Source organism: Agelaius tricolor, unplaced genomic scaffold, assembly GCF_023055355.1.
Source record: "Agelaius tricolor isolate 1412-34295 unplaced genomic scaffold, bAgeTri1.0.p SCAF_9, whole genome shotgun sequence".
Lineage (NCBI taxonomy): Eukaryota > Metazoa > Chordata > Aves > Passeriformes > Icteridae > Agelaius > Agelaius tricolor.
Window position 1 is genome coordinate 43,844,466 of NW_027269269.1, and position 22,226 is coordinate 43,866,691.

The following is a 22,226-nucleotide window of genomic DNA, read 5'->3' on the forward strand; positions in this document are numbered from 1 at the left end:
AAGGGGGCCAGGAAATATTCAACTTCTCTCCCTACTTCTAGACACTCTACTTCTAACATTATCAGACACCTACATGATTAATAAAATAAAGAAATCCAAAAACCAATTTTAGTGCCATGTGTTGTTGGCAATCCAGATGTCCAAAGACAAAAAATGGGTAATTAAATTTATATGTATGTGAATTTTCTATTGCCAGTCATTATTACTGTCATAATTCTATCTGCTGAAGGAAGGGTTACATCTCCTTGATAGAGAAGGTTTATTTCATTAACTCCTTATGTACAAGTAGGAAAATTGCAGAAGAGCCTAGAGGAACAGGTGCACCATTAAGCCTAAATATTAAAAATACAATTAAACAAATACAGTCCCTGACATACTGTTTTCAATATAGGAGAATAGGAAAATACTATGTAACCACATTTAATTCCTTTAAATCACTTCAATTTTAGATACTTAGCTGTAGTATTTCCTATAGGTTGAGAGACATTTGATTTAAATATCAATGCAAGATGAAGTGTTCTTTAAAGATGTGCAGGAAGTCACCTAGATGTTAAAAGAGCATCTCAAGAAATTGATGCATGAGGTTTTTTATCCAGTTTTATGGAAAACAGGAGATCTTTATGAGCTTTTTTCTGGTCATAAACAGAGCTTCAGGAAAAGCAAGCAGCTGAATCTACGTCTTTTGGCTAAAGTCAATAAACATAGGCAGTATGGTTGTTGTCTTTTCAAAAACTCTCCTATATATGACTACAGCATTAGCACTAAAAACTTCTTTATAGGCAATATAATGTAATTTCTAACCACACAAAACCTCTAGAAGGAGGAATGTAGACTCCTCACTCCCTGAATTGTTAGTTCTCTAGAATCTGTAGCATGCATATAGGAATAAAAAAAAATCTCCTGATTGAACAGGACACAGAACTTGAGCAAGACTTTAATGTTCTGATCAAACTGCAGTAGAATTTTAAATGAAAAGCAAAGGCTTGAAACGGCAAGAACTGCTCAGACTGACATTTTTACTCTTGTCAGAAGAAAGTTCCTGTGCTCATCAGTCTCTTGTTTTGATAAATAAATGGTCCAAATAGTGCTCTCCCAGCAGTCCCAAGCAGCATTTGTGATGTTCTTAAAGGCAGTTACTTTTCTGCCTTTAGAGACTACCTGCTCTGAGACCACACAGATAAATACTTAATAACACAGCTTATGAAAACTTTTCAAAGTCAATTGCCTTTCCTCTGACACACCTTTTGCTGATGTTACATAACCGCTTTTAAAAGTGCAAATGCAGTAAACGTCATCCATGGTGAAGTGAGAATATAAAAAGACCTATTCCCACATATAAGCCACTGCAATCTATAACACCACTTTTATTAGCAACCTACAATGCAGCCAACACATGGAGATGAAGAAGCCTGAAGTAACTGCTGTTGTTATTAATATTGTTCTTATGAATCTCTCATACAGTAGCAGTAAAAAATCCAAATACTTCCTTCGATTCCAGACTGGAAAATAACTTTGTCATGCCACAGAGTCAAGCAAATGAAGAGCCCCCTGCCACCAATTTCCTAAACGGATGTCTCAGCAATTATTCTGCAGACTTCTGTTAGCACAATGCTGTCACTGACGCAGCCCAGCTTCCTTCTCAGGAATACTTCTCACCCACACAAAAGCTCTAGAAAGCACACTCCCAGCAGTTGAAAAAAAGGTCAAAAGCACCTCTTCCCTTCAAAAGCACCTACTCTTACATGTGAGCAAAAGAAGAGCCACAATGACACCAACTTGTAATTCGAAGACAGCTCAATATCCTCCTTCTGGGTATTCTGTAACAACTATCATGGCAGTAAAAGAGTTTTAATCATATTAGGCTGGAAAAATACATTATTTAGTAATTAAGTAACAATCAAACAATTCTTATCTTAAAGCCTATTAAGACTTACAGGCCCTAAGCCTTGATCTGGCAATTGTTCAGGTAGACATAGAAAAACATGTATGAGACCATCAGTGGCATGGGGCAAGGACCCCAGGCTGGAATGCATTTATTTTTTCCAGGTGTAAAGGAATTACTGGGGGAAAAGGACTGATAAATAATTGCCTTGTGTTCAAAGCATCTGATAAGCAAACCCCCTTTTTGCTGCATTTCATTATGAAAACAGGAGGGGATGAGAGAAGAAGAAAGGAGGACCTGCTGTGCCCCCGAACACAGCACTGCTGATAGCAGCTCCCTGAGGCTTCAGCCATTCACTCTTTCAGAAACCCAAACTTTTCATCATCACTTGTCTTTGAAAAGGTTACCTTGAGCAATGTGCAACCCTTTGACCATGCTGACACCTGTAGATACTGAGCTTTGTTATTTTCAAGTGGTTCTGCAGTATAACTTTCTGGGGGTCATCACTGGCACTACACACCACAGCATCCAAGCAACCTTGGATGAAATTAAATAGATGTGATTAAAGTATCCTGCACTCAGGCTGAAGGAAGAACAACTGGAAGCTGTAACAGATTATTTGAGCTGGATACTTTCTAGCCTAAATGCATTTTACACCTTAATTCAATCTTTCCATCGCAGCACTCTCTGCAGAGCTGACAGTGTTCAATATATTTACAAAGCACAAGTGCTGGATTGTCCATTTTACACACTGAAGTCATTCACTCACCAAGCTCCCTGAAGCATCCTGAAGCATGATTTCCTAGCAGTCACAAAGCAACAGCAGGGATCCCACCACCCTGCTCGGCACCAGCTGCTGGACACTGCAGGGCTTGTGGGATCCTGGGCATGCAGGGTGGAGGCCAAGGTGGCAAAGAGGTGCCCTGGTACAGAAGAGAGAAATCAGTTCAGGGAGGCAGGAAGGGGCAGGAACAGTTGCTTGATTTGTATTGTCCCGCTCTGACATCCAACAGGGACCTTTCCAAAACAGTTTTGGCACCGATATCAACTTCTCCCAACTGAATAGCAACCTCTAGCATTTAAACTGATTCATCTGTTTCACAGGCCTGAAGAGGCACATTTTGACACAGTTCTCTAAATCGGGCGGAGGCAAACCAGAAAGGGCAGCCAAGTTCTCTGAGTTGGGCAGATGCAGCTGCTTTTATTCAGGATTACCCACATGGACACCGGCTACACCGTTCCTGCTGCAACATCCACACAAAAAACATAATTCCTTCTTGCCACCTAAATTCAGCACTGCTCACTACAGGAAAAGTAATTATCTGTTAATCATCACAGAAGTCAGAAGCCAACATAAAAGCAGCAGTTATATAAAAAAGAAAACCCAGAACAACAGACCATGTCAGGTACCCGTTTATCTAAATTAAAATCTTTATCCATTTCAATGTAATAAGGAGCATAAACCTACTGATCCCATTAAATACAGCTGAAAAACATCTTAGAGCAATGCTTTTCATCATAACAAAAGGTTAATCTAATGATCCTCTGCCATATTTGATGATTATAAGACATAGTCAAATTTTATTTTTGGGGGTTGGTTTGTTGTTTTTCTTGTTTTCTATTTCATTATTTTTTTCTTAGGCTTGGGGGGGCAGTTTTGCTTCTTTCTACAGTGTTCTTCTGCACCTACTTCTCACAAAATATCTTATCTCCAACTGAGATAAGAGAAACATTCATGGTATTAAAAGGTCTGCAGCATTTTTTCCACTACTAACTGAAAATAATAGGGAAGCAAGGACTTTAGTGCACTGCATTTTTACCTTGAACAACACTACCTCAAATCACAAATTTTCTGAAAGCTCCTATTCTGTTTGTTATAGGATTTTTTTCCAAATTAATATTTGAATTTTGACTTAGAGTAGTTGATGAATTAATGGTCATGTCTTTGCAGTTTTCTTTCATGCAATGCTGCCTATTATCTAGTGAATAAAGAATACTGACAGTCAATATTATGGTCAAACCAGGTCAAACTGCAGTAATCAAAAGAAAATGTGTAACATAATACAATGTTATTTCCCACACAACTGATTCTAAGATTTTAGATAAAGTTTGCTGCATGGCCTAAATTAGTGCCTAATGATTTTTTTTTCATTAGGAGGCATTAACAGAAACAGAGAGAACAAAGAAACTCAAACTCTTTGCAGGTAGAAAATACTGTGACTGCTTGCCTGGGTCTAAAACAATCCATTTGAATTTTCAGAAAGATAATAACCTTGCAGTAGAGGTCAAGTAAGAGCAGAGCCAGGAACTGCAGTTAATGGTGTTGGAACTTTTCAACCTCAAATCCCAGAGCTAAGCAAGTACAAACAGATGGAGCTTCCATGTAAAAATACATATAATTTCTTCAGATGCTGGCAACCACAACCATTTTCTCTGTTCTAAATGCTGGTGATCCAGCTATTTCTCTTCAGTCTTACTTGAAGCCTTAGATACTCAGGTCAACTGATTAGAGAGAGCATCCCCCTGATTTATGCATATATAACCCCCCTGTGTCTTTTTTTGAAAGCCTCTAACGCTCGGGACTAGGAGGGGGAATAATTGCTATATATGAACAAGTCACATCCTAAAGATTGTGAATAAAGAAACAAAGAGGAAAAATAATCACAGAATGTAATGTCAGCATTTAGTGGCTGAAAATGGGAAAACTTGGAATGAGGAAAAAAACCCCAAGGTATTTTACAGAAGTGGGCACTTGCCTGAATCTGTTCATTGCTCCTTTCCAGAAGAGTTAACATTATAAAGTTCTTCAGCTTCAAAGAGCAAAGAGGCATTTTGAACACTAAGGAAATGTAGTTTTCAATGATGAGTTCTTAAAATAGAAAACACAGAAATGATGGGGTAAAATATGATGCAATATACACATGTGTACCTACACAAGGGCAAACAATGTCAGAACTCATACTACAGGTCTCACTGCTTATCAACAGTACATTGATGTTAAAATATTAAAAGCCTTTTTCCATAAATTTCTGTAGCTTCAGAGGTTAAAATTGAAAGAAGCGTTTTTGAGCAGACAGCTTTGAAGTTATAATTTGATCTTTTCCAATCTCCTAGTAGAAAAATAGTTTTTCATGCTCTAGTCCATAGAGAAATTCTCCAGCTTCCCAATGTGACAGTTGGGCTGTAAGCAACCCAGGGAAAGGAATTCAGCATTTCCAGCAGTGCTAAGCATGATGTTGCTGTTCCCATACATAACAAACAAGCCAGATCATGCTGAAGCAAGGGCTCACCTTTGATTTTTCCAGGCCTCTTCCAGTCTCTGAAGATCAGCACTTTAACCATTTGCCTCTGTCCTTTACTCTTGCTTTTTACCATGTTATTATGTGAAAGCACATCTTACAATCTTGATCTCTCTCAGAAACGACAGGGGCCACAGAAACCCTGCAATTGCTGAGAATCAGCTGGAGGTTTTCTGAGCTCTCCTGCAGCAGTTCAGAGCACTGATGTGCCTTCTGTGGATTTGGGCAATTAGACCCAGTCTGTTTAATACTTCTTTTCACAATCAAACTAATATTTCATGTTATCATGTGCAAGTACAGTCAAACAGGTTTTTTTTAACAGTCATTGTGAAATATATTGAAATACATTGCAAGAGTGCACCAGGTTTTCAAAGTAACATTCTTATAATATAAAAACACAAATTTCATTTTCTCAGCATACAACTTAAGGAGAAATAAGGTGCTAGAATTATTTCCTCTTCATGTTATGATTACAATCTAAATCTAAAAGTTAGATTTGCACAACCCTCTTTTGAAACTGCATAGATTTTTCTTACTCAGGAAACGAAGAGCTAAAGTGCTGCCTACAAGAATCCCTAGGACAAAGTTGTACCTAAACTTCTGTACAATGCTGAAGGCTTTCATAGTCACAAAGCTATGTTTTAAAAGATCTTAGAAAGTCAACACCGATATATTCTCAATGGAAAAAAAATATCAACAACAGGAAAACCAAAAACTTTTCAATACTTCCTTAGTCTATCATTCAAGATTCTTTAGCTGCTTTATCAATGAGAAATTTTGGGGGTCAGCTGGAGCTGTGTGATCTTCTTAGGCAATGATCATCTGTATTGATTTCCTGGGACAACTATAAGGTTGGTTTTCATAATTAATTCTGAATCATCTGTTTAAATTTTAAGGAGCCATTCACTGTCATCTGTGCTGTGTGTCAAGTGTCACAACTACATCTGAATTATGCAAAGGAAAAAAGTTGTGTGTGACAGTCTGTTATTTTCCTATCAGAAATGAAAATGAGTTCACAAAGCATTAGAGAGCTTAAGCGCTGATTTAGTATTCACAACATCTACTACAAGAGACCTGGCACATCCAGGGAGCTTCCTAAGGAAGATAAATCCTTGTTTCTGTGTTTGGACTGAGCCTGACTGAATGTTTCTGACCAAGGCTGAATGTTTCCAGGAATTCTTCAGCAAGCTTTGGTGGCAGCTGACCTCAGAGAGAGCCATTCTCTGCCAAAATAGGATCTTGGGAGATTTTGCTGGGCTCCCAGTCCTGACAACACACAAGTCATTTCCAGATCAGCTGCCAGTCTGAGCTGGTGGCAGCTGCTCCAGTCTGCTTTCCTCTCATCCTTGCTGCTGCAGACACACACTGAGCCAAGGAAACCCGCCAGAAATCTCAGAAAACCCAAATGCTGACCTCCACAGCACCGTGTGGAAGTGCTGTTTGATGCATCTTAGCTCTGCAAGGAAGTTGCTGTATTTTATCATTTCCATGCAGTTCAGCACCAGTGGGGGATAGAGCCACAGGCAAACACTAAGCAGGGGTTGGTTTCTCCAGCACCCTCCTTCCCAGCCGTTCCACTTCCTCAAGTGCTCCTCACAACTCTTGCACGCGATGTACTCTCCCCTATCTCCACAGCTCTCCTCACCACACACTTGATTTCATGCAGGCTGTCCTGGGACTTATTCTGCCTAAATGCTGCTGCTTTTAAAGAGAATCACATTGCAGTGCAGTAAGAAACTGCAGTAAAGAGAAAGGCATGCTCAAGAGCTGCAGAGTAGTTGGAAATGTGAAAAGGAGGAAAGCTAAAGCCCAATCTGCACTAGAGAAGTTTTGCCAGCATAGCTGCATCCCAGATCTCAAGACACAGATGGTTTAAATAGCCCTGGAACTAATGGGGTTTCTGCCATTAGCATTTATGCCAGTTCACTGTGTGAACGTAATTCTTCTGGCTAAGATTTTCAGTTGTGTCAATGCTAGGATTTAAATCCCTAAAAAAATATAATTAAAACCAAACAAACAAACAGAAAAAAAAACCAACAACAAAAACTCCACACAAAAGGAAAAGCACATGAAAGAAGCAAATGAGGACTTTCTGGTTATCCTGTGGTGCTCGTGGAAAGTCTGATCAGTTACTTGCCCACATTAATGCTCTGTGTCCATGCAGGAGAAAGCAGATACAAGAACAGTTCTCTGTATTGTATCACCAGCACTGTGGCACCCCATGCAGAGTATAGCAAAAATCATGTCCTGGTAAGTATATATCTAAGTTTGAAGGCACAGGATCTGAATTTTAGAAAGACAGCCCCAACCTAAGTGTGCAAGTAATCAAGGGGTAAGGCAGCCTGGCACCCTCTGGCAGAAAATCATTGTCTGAAAGAAAAAAAACCAAACATTCCTCCACAACAAAATCCTGTGCCATGGATGCATCATTTTAAGAAAGCTTTCCACAAATTCTTCCTGCTTTTCTGGCAGCTTTCCTCCCTGTCTTTCCCATGGAGACAGGACAAAAATAAAAATCTTGAATTCTACTTCCTATAAAAGGTTGATTCTCTTAATATCCTTCCCTATTCCAAAATCATTGGCTTTAAGGACTGTTTTGTTTGTTTTGCTTGAAGTACTTCTTGGCCAGGACTACGGGGCCAAGAAGTACTTCAGGTAGTACGTCATTTAGGGGAAATAGCCTGAATTGTCTCAGTTAGTCCTGATAAAGGAAATGTTAGAGAAGTGCTGTTTAGGGCAAACCCAGTGCAGAGTTTGCATCTGATAGGATTATGCCATGCCATATGGATAATAAGATCAAGGGGAAACGACCTTCAGTCTCCAAGATGATCAGATGAGGACTAGAACAAAGACAAATGACACAGTGAGAAGCAGTACAGAGAAAGACACTGGGAAATATGCAGTGAGACAAATACTATCTAAAACAGCATCAGTCTCCAAAAACTGGTCAGAGATGAGATAAAAGATTAAGTGAATTTTGCCATCTCTCCTAACTGTAAGTGATCAGCCACAGACTTGTGCTGTTCTTGTGTCACACAGAATCCTGCTGCAGATGAGGAGCACAGGGATGTGTCGCCTTCACTCCTCTTCCAGCAAACTCTTCTGAGACCAATTCTCCCTCAAAGCTGTCCTGGTGATCACACAGCAGAAAAATAATTCCCCAACTGTTGGACAAGGGTATAGTCTGAAAATTATGTTTTCTTATGTTATAGCTTGAAATGAAGATCTTTTCTAGGAACACATTTGAAAATATTGATTGTTTTGTTACTGAACCTCCTTCTTGTAAAAGAGTTTCAGAGGGAGGTCTGTCAGTGAAGGAGGTTTGGGACTTGCAGCTGCACACACAAGTGTTTTCAGAGGGCTGTCAAAGAACACATGGCCTCAAAGCATAAGGATGAGTGGGAAGTGGGAGAAACAAGGCTGCATTTTATGACTGTTCAAGCAAACTAAAACTGCCTCTCAACCTCCTTGCTCCAGCACTGCCTTGTGATTCCTACAGGGTTCAAGCCCTTACCTGAAAAGGCAGTGTTTTTGGAACACAAGCAAAGCCATTCTGCATTTTCAACCCCCTGTACAAATTTAGTTGATAACAATGAAAACAAGCCACTCCTGCCTAGTAAGAAACTAGTTGTACAAATCAGATAAAAAAATGGGTGATTAGTCACTTCTTTGATTCACTACCAATCAAAAAAAAAGAAAAAAAAACTTCAAGTAAAAACAAACAGGAACATTGCTTTTTCTTCGCCAGGACTAAAGTAAAAATTTTAAACTTTTTCTAATACAGAATTTTTTTGGTTGAATGGGGCATTTCAGGCACATTAGATCCAAATTAAACAGAGGAATGCCAAAGAGTAGGGATGGGAAGAGAGTGGCCCCTTAACTTATGTTATGGAGGCATCAAGTTCAGATCCCAACCCCCTCTAAGGACAGGGTGGTGGCTGCAGGGTTACATGGGATCTTCATGGATGTGCTATTCTGCTCAGTGTTGAGCTCACACTGATGGGGTGCTCAAACACCATTTCTCACATATATTTATTTATTTATTTAAAGAGCTTTGAGCATCAGCAGCAGAGAAGATGGCAGGAAGCAGCTCCCATGGGAACTATTGTCCAGGACCTGATCCTCTGGGACTCTTCCACAACATATACAACACAACAGACAACTAGCCAGGCCTTTATCCTGAGAGATCTGGACTGGGGGTTCAGATCAAATAAGGGAGGAAACCAAATCCCTTCACCTAACAAAGAAACAAATCACTGTCATCTCTTCTGGAGAACTATGAATAGAAGAATGAAATCTTCTCTTTCTCCAGCCAAAAATGATCAAATCATAACAGGTTCACTCTGTGACCACCCAAGTAACTGAAGCTGGATTTGGGAGTCGTGTTATATAAGCAAGTCCATCATCCTGTGTTCTTGCTGCTCCTCCTTCCCTCTCCCCACACCCCTCAGCTAGATTAAAACAGATGGCAGAGGGACATGAAATAAAGAGCAAACACAGGCAAGTGACTAATTTTCCAAAAGGAGACAGAAAGCCAAACCCTTAACTTCAACGTTAGCAGCAGCAAGGAATGCATAATTACCCTCTGAACATCACATTCCTCAACATAAGCAGATGCAGTGGTTGCTACAGATAAGATGACAACAAGCAGGGGAGGGATCCTCCAGGCAGGCTTGACAGGCAGTCTGGGACTGCACCGCAGTCCTGGACACACAAGCAGAGAACCTGGCAAAGGAATCACAGTGGGAATTGTGAAGGTGAGTTAATCACACCAAGGAGATGGGGACAGAGCTATTCCAGTGCTTCCCTTTTACCAGAGAGCACTGTCTTCATTCCTGTCCTGCTGGAGTTGGTTCTTGCATCTCTCCTGTCAGCATCCAATGGCAGAGGGCAAATTCCCTTTCCCTGGCAGCTCAAGGAAGGCTTCAGACTTTGCATTTCAGCTGCTTCAGTGGAAGCACTGCCTATCTCTGTTGCAATAACATGACAAAGTAGACACTTGGGGTGCTAATTTTCCAGGCTAAGTCTATCAGACTTTGTCATTTTAGCCATTTGGAATTATTTCTGCTGGCAGAATGAATTTAAAGAGACATCCAGAAAATCTAAAGCAAGCATAATCTTTGCTGTGCCTGACACAAAGCATACTGCAGCACATCATTTTGCCAACAGAAGGACTCTTAAGAGTGTTACACAGCTAAGAAAAGCACCAAATCCAGGTTCAAGGCACAGAAAGGGACTTTCCTTTGCCATTCTGTAAGAAATCAGAGCACCTGTGCTCAGACATGGAGATACCTATTCTCCAGGACTCAGATTTGTTTCCTTCCTGTGTTATGTTGGTATTCAGGGCATGCTGCAAAGCCTATTTATTTGCCCCTGCTTCTCCTGAGGTGTGCGTGGGAGACAGAATTCCACATTATCTTTAGCTGATATTAGTTCAATTGATTTACCTGTAATTTTGCAGTGATTTGTTGTCTGTGTTTCTAGGTCTGTTGTGACCTTTTACAAGCGGAAATTATAAATAACTCCAGTTTTTGGAGACTCATACAGCAAAAACTAAACAGCTTTTAAGATATTCCTCCAGTTGCCAGTACATTTGAGGTCCAAACTGTTCTCAGTCCCATGGACTGGATAGCATCACCCAAACAGGGAATCTTAAGCATTACTTGAGCATGAATATACAAATATTTTCTGACAGATTAAGAACTGGAAATAACTCTACCTCTGAGCTAAGTGGCAGATATGGGGGGGGAAAAAAAGAAAAAATAAGGTTTTAAGCATGAAGACATGCAGACTGGGTAAGGAGAGTTGGCAACCTTGTAATTTCTGCTTCGCACTTCAATCTGCTGACAGACATCTACTTTGCATTCCAGGAAAGGCAGGCTTGCTGCAGCAGCCTTCAGCTGGCAAGGAACTTCCCTCACAAACCTTGGCCCAGGGATGCACTGTGGCTTTAGGAGCCTTAGGAAGAGTTATTGGCAGGAAAGAATTTAAGGACACCAAGAATCAGGTGAAAGTGTCCCTCTGCCCTTCCTCCTCTGTTGGGACATGGGAGTTCAAGCTCAAAGTACACATCCCCTATCAGATCCAAGTACAAGCTCCTCTTTCTAAAATGGGATTTTTTTAATCCAAAGCAGCCATATTTCCCTCTACTCACACTTAATATGATGGATGAAGCTAATTGTCATTAGTACATCACTTGGTCAGTTTCTAAAGACACGCATTAGGAAGTCACATTAGGAGGGATTTGTACAAATTTATAAAGCTTCATAAAAACAATTTAAATCCAACTGGCTTCAGGTCAGAATGGCCAACAGAGCAAGGGACACCTGCTGCTGGCAAGTGAAGTGTTTCATTTCAAAGCCAGCTGAAGCCTGGTGGAAGGTGGAAAAGTAGGAGCTTTCCCTGCCCTGGCACAACTTTGTGTTTACTTAGAGTACAAAGGCTGCTATTGCTGCCTGTAGCAATGTAAACGCCCTAAATTCAATCCCTGGCTTATTTTGCTGTCTGATTACTATTACTGTTTTTAATTAAGACACATTTTGCTAATGAACCCACCCAGAAATAAACACCTTCTCCCACCCCTCCCAGTTCTCTCCAAAAACCTGTATTCGAAAGCAGTAAACACTAATCAGCAAGTTTTCTCTCCACAAATGCTTAAAGTAATATTAAAAAAAGAAAAAAGAGGCCCAAAAATCAAGAGCTGTACATTTCTAGCCCTTAAATCTACATTCAGAACCCCAAACAACAGACTGATGGTGCCTTTCCCAAAGGTATTCCCAGTCAGGTTTCTCCAGCATTAGGGATTTTTATTTGTTTTTCATGCTTTCAAAGGCAGAGTAGTACTATTTTCCAAACCTGGAAGGGCAGACTAAGGCTGTTGAACAAGATCAATTACATTGTTATTTTGTAAATCTTAGCCACAAATGGTGGGTTATGGGCTTAATAACACACACACATGCTCAAGAAAAGCTGAAATATCAGCAACATCCGTTTTTCTTGAGTGGCCACTAGACAAACTCAATGCTTACTTTTGTGATAAGGCTGCACAGACATTTTCATCCATGCCTTCTAAACATGATCAGTAATATGATAAATGTGTGTGTTTACAGACAAGGAAGTATTTACATTCAGGTCACCTTAATATGCCAGATCTAGAAGGGAAGGAAAAAAGATTTGTAGAAGTGGCTAATTCCTCCAAAATAATAATATCCCTGTGTCCAAGATAAGAGGCATGCTATCTTAGGTGAACAGCAGCTTCCTTTGTTTACAGAGCTCTTATTCAACAATCATAAATAATAATAAATAAATAATGAATAAAGTACAAGACACCATTTTCACCAGTCTTAAATTCAGGACAATGTAATGCAATCAACATTTTAAGTCTTTGCAGAGTTTTGGAACAGCAGCTGAGTATTGAAAAGGTAATAATAAAAAACAACACTTCCATCTGCAGCAAGAGCAGGTGCCATGGAATTTGAGTTATCAGTGATAAGCTGATAAGAGTGATATCAGAGATAGCTGATAGAGACATATCAGTGATAAGCTCTACAAGAGGGGCACTGAGCTGCCAACTCCACACAAGTAGCCTTACAAATATCTGGACTGCAGCAACTCTTCTGAAAATAGCTGCATGCTTGAAATAGTCACTGCCAAACTTATTCCACAAGAGATAAATCGTGCTACTAAGAGAAAGCAATAAAAATAAACAAACTAAGGTTCCAGGGAATTCCTCTTGTTTTACAGTGAATTAGCAGAAGCACTGTAATGAATTTGCTCAAAATTGACAAGGAAAGGCTAAAGCAGAGGGGCAGAGGCCAGCTCTCCTGCATTCTAATCCAGTGCACTGTCTACAGGATCATCCTTCATACTCCTGAGAGTGGCTTGGTTGCTTGCTGAGGGCAGAAACCAGCCATAGCAACTGACTGAACTGAGTTCCACTTAAGAAAAAATCCAGAATTAGGTCACTTCTGGCCATTATCAAAAGAGAAAAAAGCAGCAGTCCTTAAATACTGCCAATACTTCAACTCCCCATATTTATAAAACAATCTTTTTAGTTAATGATCACCCAGTAAATCTGCACCAGTTAGAAATGGATCCACACCTCACTCCACCAGGAAAGCCACCAAATTTTGTGACTGGCAGCCCTGAGCAGCACAGCCCTCATGGCTCTGCCTCCACACAGAGAGGCATAATCACTGCACAGAAATGGGCACATTTCTGCCACTGTGCTTCCATAAAGAGCCTCCAAATCACAGCAGCACTAAGGAAACTGCTTATTCCTACACGCTACTTTTGCGCATCTACCCAGAGTGTCTTCCTTACTCCACAGTCTCAAATTGAAGAATCTTTCAAAAATTATTAATCAACTTTCATTAGCTCTAAATTGCTTTTTCCTTGCTTGCAATTAAGGACTAATATCCAAAGAGTTAGAAATTTATAAGGTGATTAACCATAATGAGTGATTAACCATAGTATGATCAATTGCTGAATATCACAGATATCTTAGTTTTTCCCAATAAACTTTTTTCCCCTATGTATTTGCACAAGCTTGAAAAGGAAGATTTATTTAGCAGAGGTTGAGCACTCAGCAAATGTGTCTGTTCTTTCCCTAGAAGGCAGCTAGCTGTAGACAAAAATATCTGCAAAACAGAAATTAGCGTGGATTCAGAAGGATTTAAGGTGACACTGACATGATGAAAGATCTGTTTTTACATGCGTAAAGTATATTTCAAGTTCAGAGAAAGGAACACAGAAAGCACACACATGTTGTGATCAGCTCATGTACAGGACAAGTATCTGCTAGGCACGTGCAAATATCACTACATAAAATATATTTCCTTTCTTCGTGCTTCCATTCAATTAAATGTTGGTCAATCAGTGCTAAAAACATTCCTGAGCAGTCAGTAGCATATTAAGCACTGCCTGGGTTAAAATCTCAAAGCAAGTGAGTGAGTCGGGTCCAAGGTTATAAACAGTAAACAAGATTCTTTTTCAGCCACTCCAGCATCATATCAAAAAGCTTTAGTTAAGTTAATGAAACCAAGTAACTGAAAGAAAAAATATTCACTAATTTCACACATTTCCCTACGTGTGGCATCCAGTGTAACACAAGTGCAACTCACTCACTACACTCAAAAATCTGTGAAAGATAACCCCCCACTTAGGTGTTCATCAAGTAGATCTTACACAAGAAATTGCAGGTCAGCGCTCACTAGAGGATAAAACCTGATCTTTAGAGCAGCAGCTTTTACTGTGTCACTCACAGTAAAAGCTGGAATCTCCAATTCAGCTGCACTCTTCAGGGTACTCAGAAACTCTTCTTGATAAGAACGTATCCCCAGAACACAACCCAGAACTTATTTCATCAGTATTTCTCTGCATTTTCCTTCCTGCAGAGCCATAGGAGTTAGGCTATTTCCATAGAAAGAGTCATTGTCAGAACAAGTAGAACCCAAGTTTTGTTTGGCAGAAATCAGAGAACAGCAAAACTTGAGGAAAAGTAAAGATGTTCTCAGGGCTCTAATGTACATCTAATATTTCACTTAGCCAATAAGTGAACCATTTGAAGCTTTAAAACCTATTAAGATGCTTCATTTTAGAGATGTATAAGAGGAAGACATAATACAACACTTTCCTCACACCATTTTTTCCTTCTCCTGTTCGTATGGTGTCACCCCAGGGCATATGGCAATGTTTCACATTTCTATTTTCTTTTCAAAGCCATGTCCCAGTTAAGAAATCCCATGTTTAGCTAATATATGAGGAATGAGTCACTTATTGATGGGGAAAATGAGTTTATATGGGGAAAATAAGCATTATGCCTGCTGCATTAATGTTTTCAACAGTCATTACATTGCTTAGTGGAGCAGACAGCACAAGCCTAAAAGTAGTATTAGTGCTTACTTTTGGATGAGGTTGTTCACATTAAACCAGTTTCAGGACTCCTCTACAAAGCATTCAGAATAAGTGCTTCTAGCTGGAAGGGAAGTAAGTATTTTTAGCCACTCGAACCAGGCTGGAGTCTGGAGTCAGAATAATTTCTAATGCTAAGGCTGAACTTCTTGTAAGCTTAGGGCCCACAGTCTTTTAAGACAACAAAAAATCAAGGGTTCGTCATCTGAATGTTTTTACTTTTCCAACAGGTAACTGCTACGGGTAAAGATCATCTTTAAAAGGGAACATGGATTTAATAAACTCAACTGAACAGAACAGTACATCAGAAGAACCTTTCAAATGGGCGACATCCAAGATTCTCATTTCCATTACCCTGTCTGTGCTGGCTCTAATGACAACGGCCATCAATTCTCTCGTGATGACTGCAATAATTGTGACAAGAAAGCTCCACCACCCCGCCAACTATCTAATCTGCTCTCTTGCAGTGACTGACTTCCTTGTGGCAGTCCTGGTGATGCCCTTCAGCATTGTCTACATCGTGAAGGAGACCTGGATCATGGGGCAGGTGGTGTGTGACATTTGGCTGAGCGTGGACATCACGTGCTGCACTTGTTCCATCCTGCACCTCTCCGCCATTGCTTTGGACCGGTACCGAGCGATCACGGATGCCGTGGAATACGCCCGGAAAAGGACACCTAAGCACGCTGGCATCATGATAGCAGTTGTATGGATCATATCCATTTTTATCTCCATGCCACCTTTGTTTTGGAGGCACCAGACAACCAGCAGGGAGGACGAATGCATCATCAAACACGACCACATTGTTTTCACCATTTACTCCACGTTTGGCGCCTTCTACATCCCGCTGGCCTTGATCCTGATCCTTTACTACAAGATCTACAAAGCAGCAAAGACATTTCACAGGAGAAGCGTCAGCCGGATCGTGAGGGAGGAGGGGGTGAATGGACAAGTCCTTTTGGACGCAGGTGAAAGAAGCACCAAGTCAGCTTCAATGCCCAGCACAACAGAGAAGACCTCAGATCCCCTGGTGAGCTCTGATAAAATCAACATCACCCTACGAAGTCCCAGGTCTGAATCCAAGCACGAGAAGTCCTGGAAAAAACAGAGAATCTCCAGCACAAGAGAGAGAAAGGCAGCAACGACGCTGGGTTTGATCTTGGGGGCATTTGTGATCTGCTGGCTCCCATTTTTTGTAAAAGAAGTAGTTGTTAATACCTGTGAAACATGTCACATCTCAGAGGACATGTCTAATTTCCTAGCATGGCTGGGATATATAAACTCCCTTATTAACCCTTTAATCTACACAATCTTTAATGAGGATTTCAAGAAAGCCTTCCAGAAGCTTGTACGGTGCGGGCAATACCTTTAAGAGTTTTTGTTCATATAAGGAGAACACATTCATTGTTTTTTAACCTGTATAAATTTATATAACTGAGATGGCATTTGTTGTATTTAAGGCAAAGCACCAGGACTCTGCATTTACATGATAATGACTTTTTTTGTAGAGGTAATATTGGGAGCATTAATTGCCCAAGTTTTAAAGAGATGGATCATCTGGGATTGGTTTTTGCTCTAGAAAAAGAGGTAGCTCTGATCCAGTTGGGATTTGCACAGCTGCCTAGCTTGAAGCATAAGGTATTACCTTAAATATGAAGGAAAAATGCACTTGAAGTAGATGAAGAAACAAAACTTTTTAAAAGTAACCCTCAGTCATCGATGAAATGTTAAGTAAAACAACACACACATTTTAAACCCTACTGATATAAGACAGAAAATACACCATGGAATGACAACATGATTTTAACAGTCTGGCACAGGCCTGCAGCATAGAGCCAAGCCATTCACAGCCAAGGGTAGTAGCTTTAAATATATCTACCATCATGCTAAGTCAGTGAGCTGCAGAGCGAGCTGCAGCCCTGCCTTGCCCCCTAGGTGGACTTCCCTGTGTTACACAGCATCCCAGCAGCAGGCAAGGGGCTCTGATGGCTTACCAGTTTCATAGCAAGCCAGTGTTGGGAGCCCTCTGCCATTGCACACCCACAGCAGATGCGAGCATAACCCCAAGAGAAACAGCCAAACATCTGGAGCACCTCCAGTGAGCAGGGTGCACAGAGTGCCTGGTGCTCTGAGGCACTGCTTGCATGGGAAAGGGAAGGTTCAAAGAGCAGCTGGTTCTCCTTGTGCAGATATTAGAAGAGAGAGAAGCTGGAGACAAGGAGACACTCCTTTCTCTATGTCCTCATACCTGGCCAGGCACAGAGCCTGTGACCTGCAGCACCAAACCAGCCACAGCTCATACCAGGGCTGAGCACTGCTGACAGAGGGTGGCTCAGTAAGGTTTGAAGGACTGGGGCTGACAGCTCCAGCTCAGCATGTTCAGCCCTCCATCCTCAGAAGCCTGATGCCCCTGAGCCTCTTCTCAACTGCCCCAAGCACCAGGGCTGTGCTGCCTTTCCAAGCAAGTGAGAAAGCACCACAGTGCTGGCAGCATGGGTCTCTGGAAAAGGCTGTGCAGCACCTTCTGCAGCAGGGGAAGAGGGAGTGACCTCAGTATGCACTGCACACCTGGGCAGGGGATCCTGTGGGATGCTCACTGAGAAGGGCACCTCTAAAACCCCTCCTTCCCCCAGAGCATACATCCATATCCCCATTCCCAGCAGAGTTAACAGAAACATGAACTCCAGCCCACCCTAACTTACTTAGTCAAAGATGACCTCTATGAACAAATCCCTTCCAAGGCCTGAAAGATGGCAGCTTGGCCAATCCTGACCAACATGCTCTGGATGCCAAGCCATGAAGCTGTTAGAGCCACACCAAAGCCCAGGTCTTGCACTTTTCAGGACAAACAGATTCAGGCTGTGTCACTAAGAGCCCAGATTCAAATTCTTTGTCAGACAGTCAGTGCTGCCTCACAGGACCAGAGACTTGAAGCTCCTTACAGGGATCACAAACCACACTGTCAGCAGCAGCAACCTCCTGCAAAGGTTCTCCAGTTTGACACTTGGGCCACCAGCCTAGAAACACCACAAAGGAACTGAGAAATAACAGCACCATTGTCACCTTTAGTTGGGGAAAGGTGTCACTGGCCTTGCAATTGTTCTTCCAAGAGACTTTCAGTGGTTTGTATTAGACAAAAAAGTCAACACTGCCATTTGTCTCTCCCCCTCTCCCTCCTCTGTATTACAAACTCTGGAGTTGGTAATAATTTTTGTATTTTCCCTGCTGGCTACCAGCTGACACAACAGCTGTCAAAAGGATTTCCTGCAAGATGACGAGGTTTGAAACTTGAGATACTGAACTAATTTGTTTCTGTCACTTACAACTTACTGTATTCTGCTTTCACATCGAGGTCCAAATGAAATGCTATTCAGAATTAGCAGAAACAGTGCATTTGCTGTTGATTTTAATACAGCCAGGAATCTAATGGAAAGCTCACTTGTCATACCATGGAGCCCTAGCACAGCAGTGGCACTGCTAAATTTTGAAGATACTGGGATGCAACAGAGTGGAATTGGCTCATGCTCAGTGCAAGCCAACATGCTTTATTACCATTGCAGTCAGAGCACAGCCTCTGCAGCCCCCATGACCTCAGCACTGGCTGCATTATGCTGAGAGAAAAAAATTGCTCTCAGCATCAGCTGTGCTCTGCTGTCTCCAGAAAGAGCCATGAATTTTAGCTTTCCAAAAGGATTAGCAGATTAGCAGGAGGCAGCACAGAAAACCCCACAAAATCATTCACTCTTGAAGACCTCTGTTTCCCACATTTCCTGAGTCGTAACCCTGGGTGTCTTGGGGGAATCCATTCCTCTCCCCCTGCCTCTCCCTTTATGGCTGCTGGAGTACAGACTATATTGTTTATCCTCTTACTAGTAAGATGTTTGACAATATCTTGTGAAATCAAATTGGACAGAAAAATAGGGGCTGCTTTTCAGGAGAAAAGATACTTAAAATACTCATTTAAATAACAATGGGTGAAGCTCAAAGAAGGAACCATATGTAGATAAACAGAAAATATCTGTCATTTATGCACTGTTAACAGTATTATACTCTGAAACTAATTAAGCTGCTAAACATTTCTCAAGATGCAGGGTGGTTTCTTTTGTATCGTTTTCACTGAGCTGTATCTGCTCACCCTTCAGCACAGCGGTGGGAGAGGCAACTACAAGAAATCTGATCAAACAAGTGGGAAGTTATTCCATTAAAAGCACTTGCGGCTTGTGGACCATCATTTCTTGGTGTCTGACTGCGACTCATCACTCGTTCCCTTACTGAGCCCACTGTGCCAAACACTTCCCCACACAGCACCACACAGTATCATTTCATCTCTAGCATTTACCCATGCATGTGATGTATCCAGAAAAAAATACATGAATTCCCCTTTCAAAATGGATAGACATTAAGATGTCTGCAGGATGCTGCTTTCCCTCCCCTTGAAGCACAGAGGCTTCTACTGGACTTTAGCACCAGGTTGAAGGAGCACAATTTTATGCACTGGAGCTAAGATTTTTTGCAAGTAGCTCTGTGCCCTGCGAGAGTTCAGTCTCAGCAAAGAGAAAAAAAAAAGTGTCTGGTTTCCCACCTCCACCAGAAGACTCTGTGTGTGTATTTCAGGGAAAGGGTTTAACATGTACTCCAGAGTTTGCACAAAGCTTCCTGAGTCCCTATCACTCCTGCAGCTGCCTCCCCATTGCTGTTTGCTGCCCACCTATCAGTTTAGATTTCTTCCAATACCCAGAGAACTGGATTTGGAGCAGCTGACCCACTCCCACTTCAGCTTTCACAGAGAATTGTTCCTGAAGCAGCTGTGAACATGATATCCAGCTCAGGTGGATGGTTTTTACGAACAACAAGCAGTCAGATACACCTCGTTGTGCTGTACTCATTTCTTTACCTTTCCTCCCTGCCAGATGCTTTACTGGTGTCCTTTCCTCCTGAGGATGGCACACCCCTACAGAGAGCTTGGGGACTCAAAAATACATTTGTTTTAGTGATGCAGTCACACTTGTTAACACATGACTGTACCACCCAGAAACACCCACCTCATCCAAATGCGCTTTTGGCAGTCGCTGTCTTCAGCTGGCGCCTGATTGTTCTCGGTGCTGGGGAGGTGCACGGAAATAGCTCCGTGCCAAATTATTTTCTCCAGCAGTTACAAACTCAGCACGTTATTTCTAGGCAAGTACACATTACTACTCGACCTTTGCACGTCAGATTCCCCTCGCAGAAGAGAAACAGAAAATCGCTGCTGTAGCTGCTGCTGGGAAAAAAAAATATAGAACAAAAAAAGGGCTCTTTGTAACTCCGCACACCAAAGAGTAAATCCTGCAAGAAAGTGAGAGGAAACCCTTGTAGTAGCCCTGTAAAGATTAAGAAGAATCCTAACACATGTCAGTCCTACTACAGGGACACTACTACCAATAGCAGAACTGCTAAAAATTAACAGCAAGATGTTGACATCTCCTTCCCCTGTGAAATCCTGAAATTAATTAAACCAATTTTTTTTTCAGATTTTTCACTGTCTTCTGGAGAACCAGGATCAAATTTCTTACTTCACTTCTCAAGCAGAAAAGCTAAACCTCTAAAAGAAGCAAAAATGGTTTTGTGATTTAGTGTTTCTAGCCATCATAAAGTAACTCCAAAAAATTAAATCTTTGATGATACTGATCTTGGCTAAGAGGAAAGATTACAGAGAACAGAACAAACAGAAGTCAGCAGCAAGGGCTCTCAACAGCCAAGGTTACCAGCCAAATTCAAAACAGACTTTCTGGTGTCAAATCTCCCACACAATGAACACCAGCAACTGAAAGCAACTTTATACCCTCACTTTCTATCCTAACTTACCAAAGTATGAGTTTCATAAATTTCATTTTTTACTTCACATTCAAGTGAGTTACTTAAGTAAGAACTCTGCAACTCAGGAAAATTTCAGAAGGGAATATTTTCAGGCAAGGAAAAAGTACTGTGTTTCATTAGTCAAAGTACATCAGTACAATTATGAATTTCGAATCCTGGTTGGGGCTGTGTAAAGTCAAAGATGCTGCTTATCCAATGCTATTGCTCTTAACCCATTAATAGCTCAAACCAATTGTATCTACTCTTGTGTATAATATAATACTATTATATATATAATATAGGCCTAAGATTATTTTAAATATTCTGAAGTTCTGAAGGTATTCATTGCTATGCACCAGATGGGCAGCACTAATAAAAATATGCCTCTCTTTCCACTTTAAAGCAAGATACCTCCTATACATGGATGATATTTTCCCCTCACTAAATTAAGACTTTTCCCTTCTTCCTGTACACCCATTTATCTGAAATCCAGAGCTGTATTTCATGGTTTGGGTTTAAAGATGAAAAACATGTTTAACACCACAAAAAGTGCTAACTGCTAAGGTAATGCTAGAAGAGGGATTAATCTTCTCACTTTCAGTTTAGATCATGACTGGTGGTAGACATTTAATGCAATAGCTGGTTCTGTGCTCTGGCAGCGCTCCAAGATGCAAAAGCTGTGGTTAATTTGTATGACAGCAAGCGTCTGCTAAGCAACTCGCTCTTGGCTAAGCCTGGTTTCCTATCTTTCACAGCACAAAGCTGCATGAAACAGTCCACAGCCACAAAATAAGGAATCAGCCAGTTTACACTCCAGATGTTTCTAGTCTGGCAGTCACTGGAAGATCGTTGCCCCACAAACACACACCACTAACCAATAGCAGCAAAGCTGTGCCTGCATCCACAGGGAAAAAAATGAATCTTTCACATTCATGTACTACTCTGGAGGCAGGCTGAACTGACTCATGGCCAGGTGGGCTCAACACAGAGCAGCACTGCTCCCAGCCAGACACAAAAAGAGATCCCTTCAAGGAGAATGTCAGTAATTAGCAAAACAGCGTTGAATCACCTCAACAGCTCTGGTCAACACACTGCTTGCATTTTCTGTCATCAAAAAGTTCACCTCTGAAGCTTGAGGTGATCCACCAGCTTAAATATATGCAAAAATACTGGAATTTAAGATAAGAAAAATTCAAGCTACATGTTTTCATGGGGATTTGTCTTCCAAATCTAACAGCCAGTAAACTGCAATCATTTGGAACCCAAACCGTTTTCCAAGCAAGATACAGCCATAACAG

General features: G+C 41.2%; 1 protein-coding gene across 3 annotated transcripts in view; it reads left to right on the forward strand.

The window, feature by feature from the left end:
• HTR1F (5-hydroxytryptamine receptor 1F) overlaps positions 1-21,347 on the forward strand; it is a 105,483-nt gene extending 84,136 nt beyond the window's left edge. For 2 of the 3 annotated variants that reach the window (XM_071433727.1, XM_071433725.1), the window contains one exon: positions 15,324-21,347. In XM_071433727.1, coding sequence (XP_071289828.1) covers positions 15,362-16,465 — 1,104 coding nt within the window. In that variant the 5' untranslated portion in view covers positions 15,324-15,361 and the 3' untranslated portion in view covers positions 16,466-21,347. Of the gene's footprint in view, positions 1-8,220; positions 8,359-15,323 lie in introns of all 3 variants that reach the window. The other variant, XM_071433726.1, reaches the window with a different exon arrangement.
• Positions 21,348-22,226: the final 879 nt, after the last annotated feature.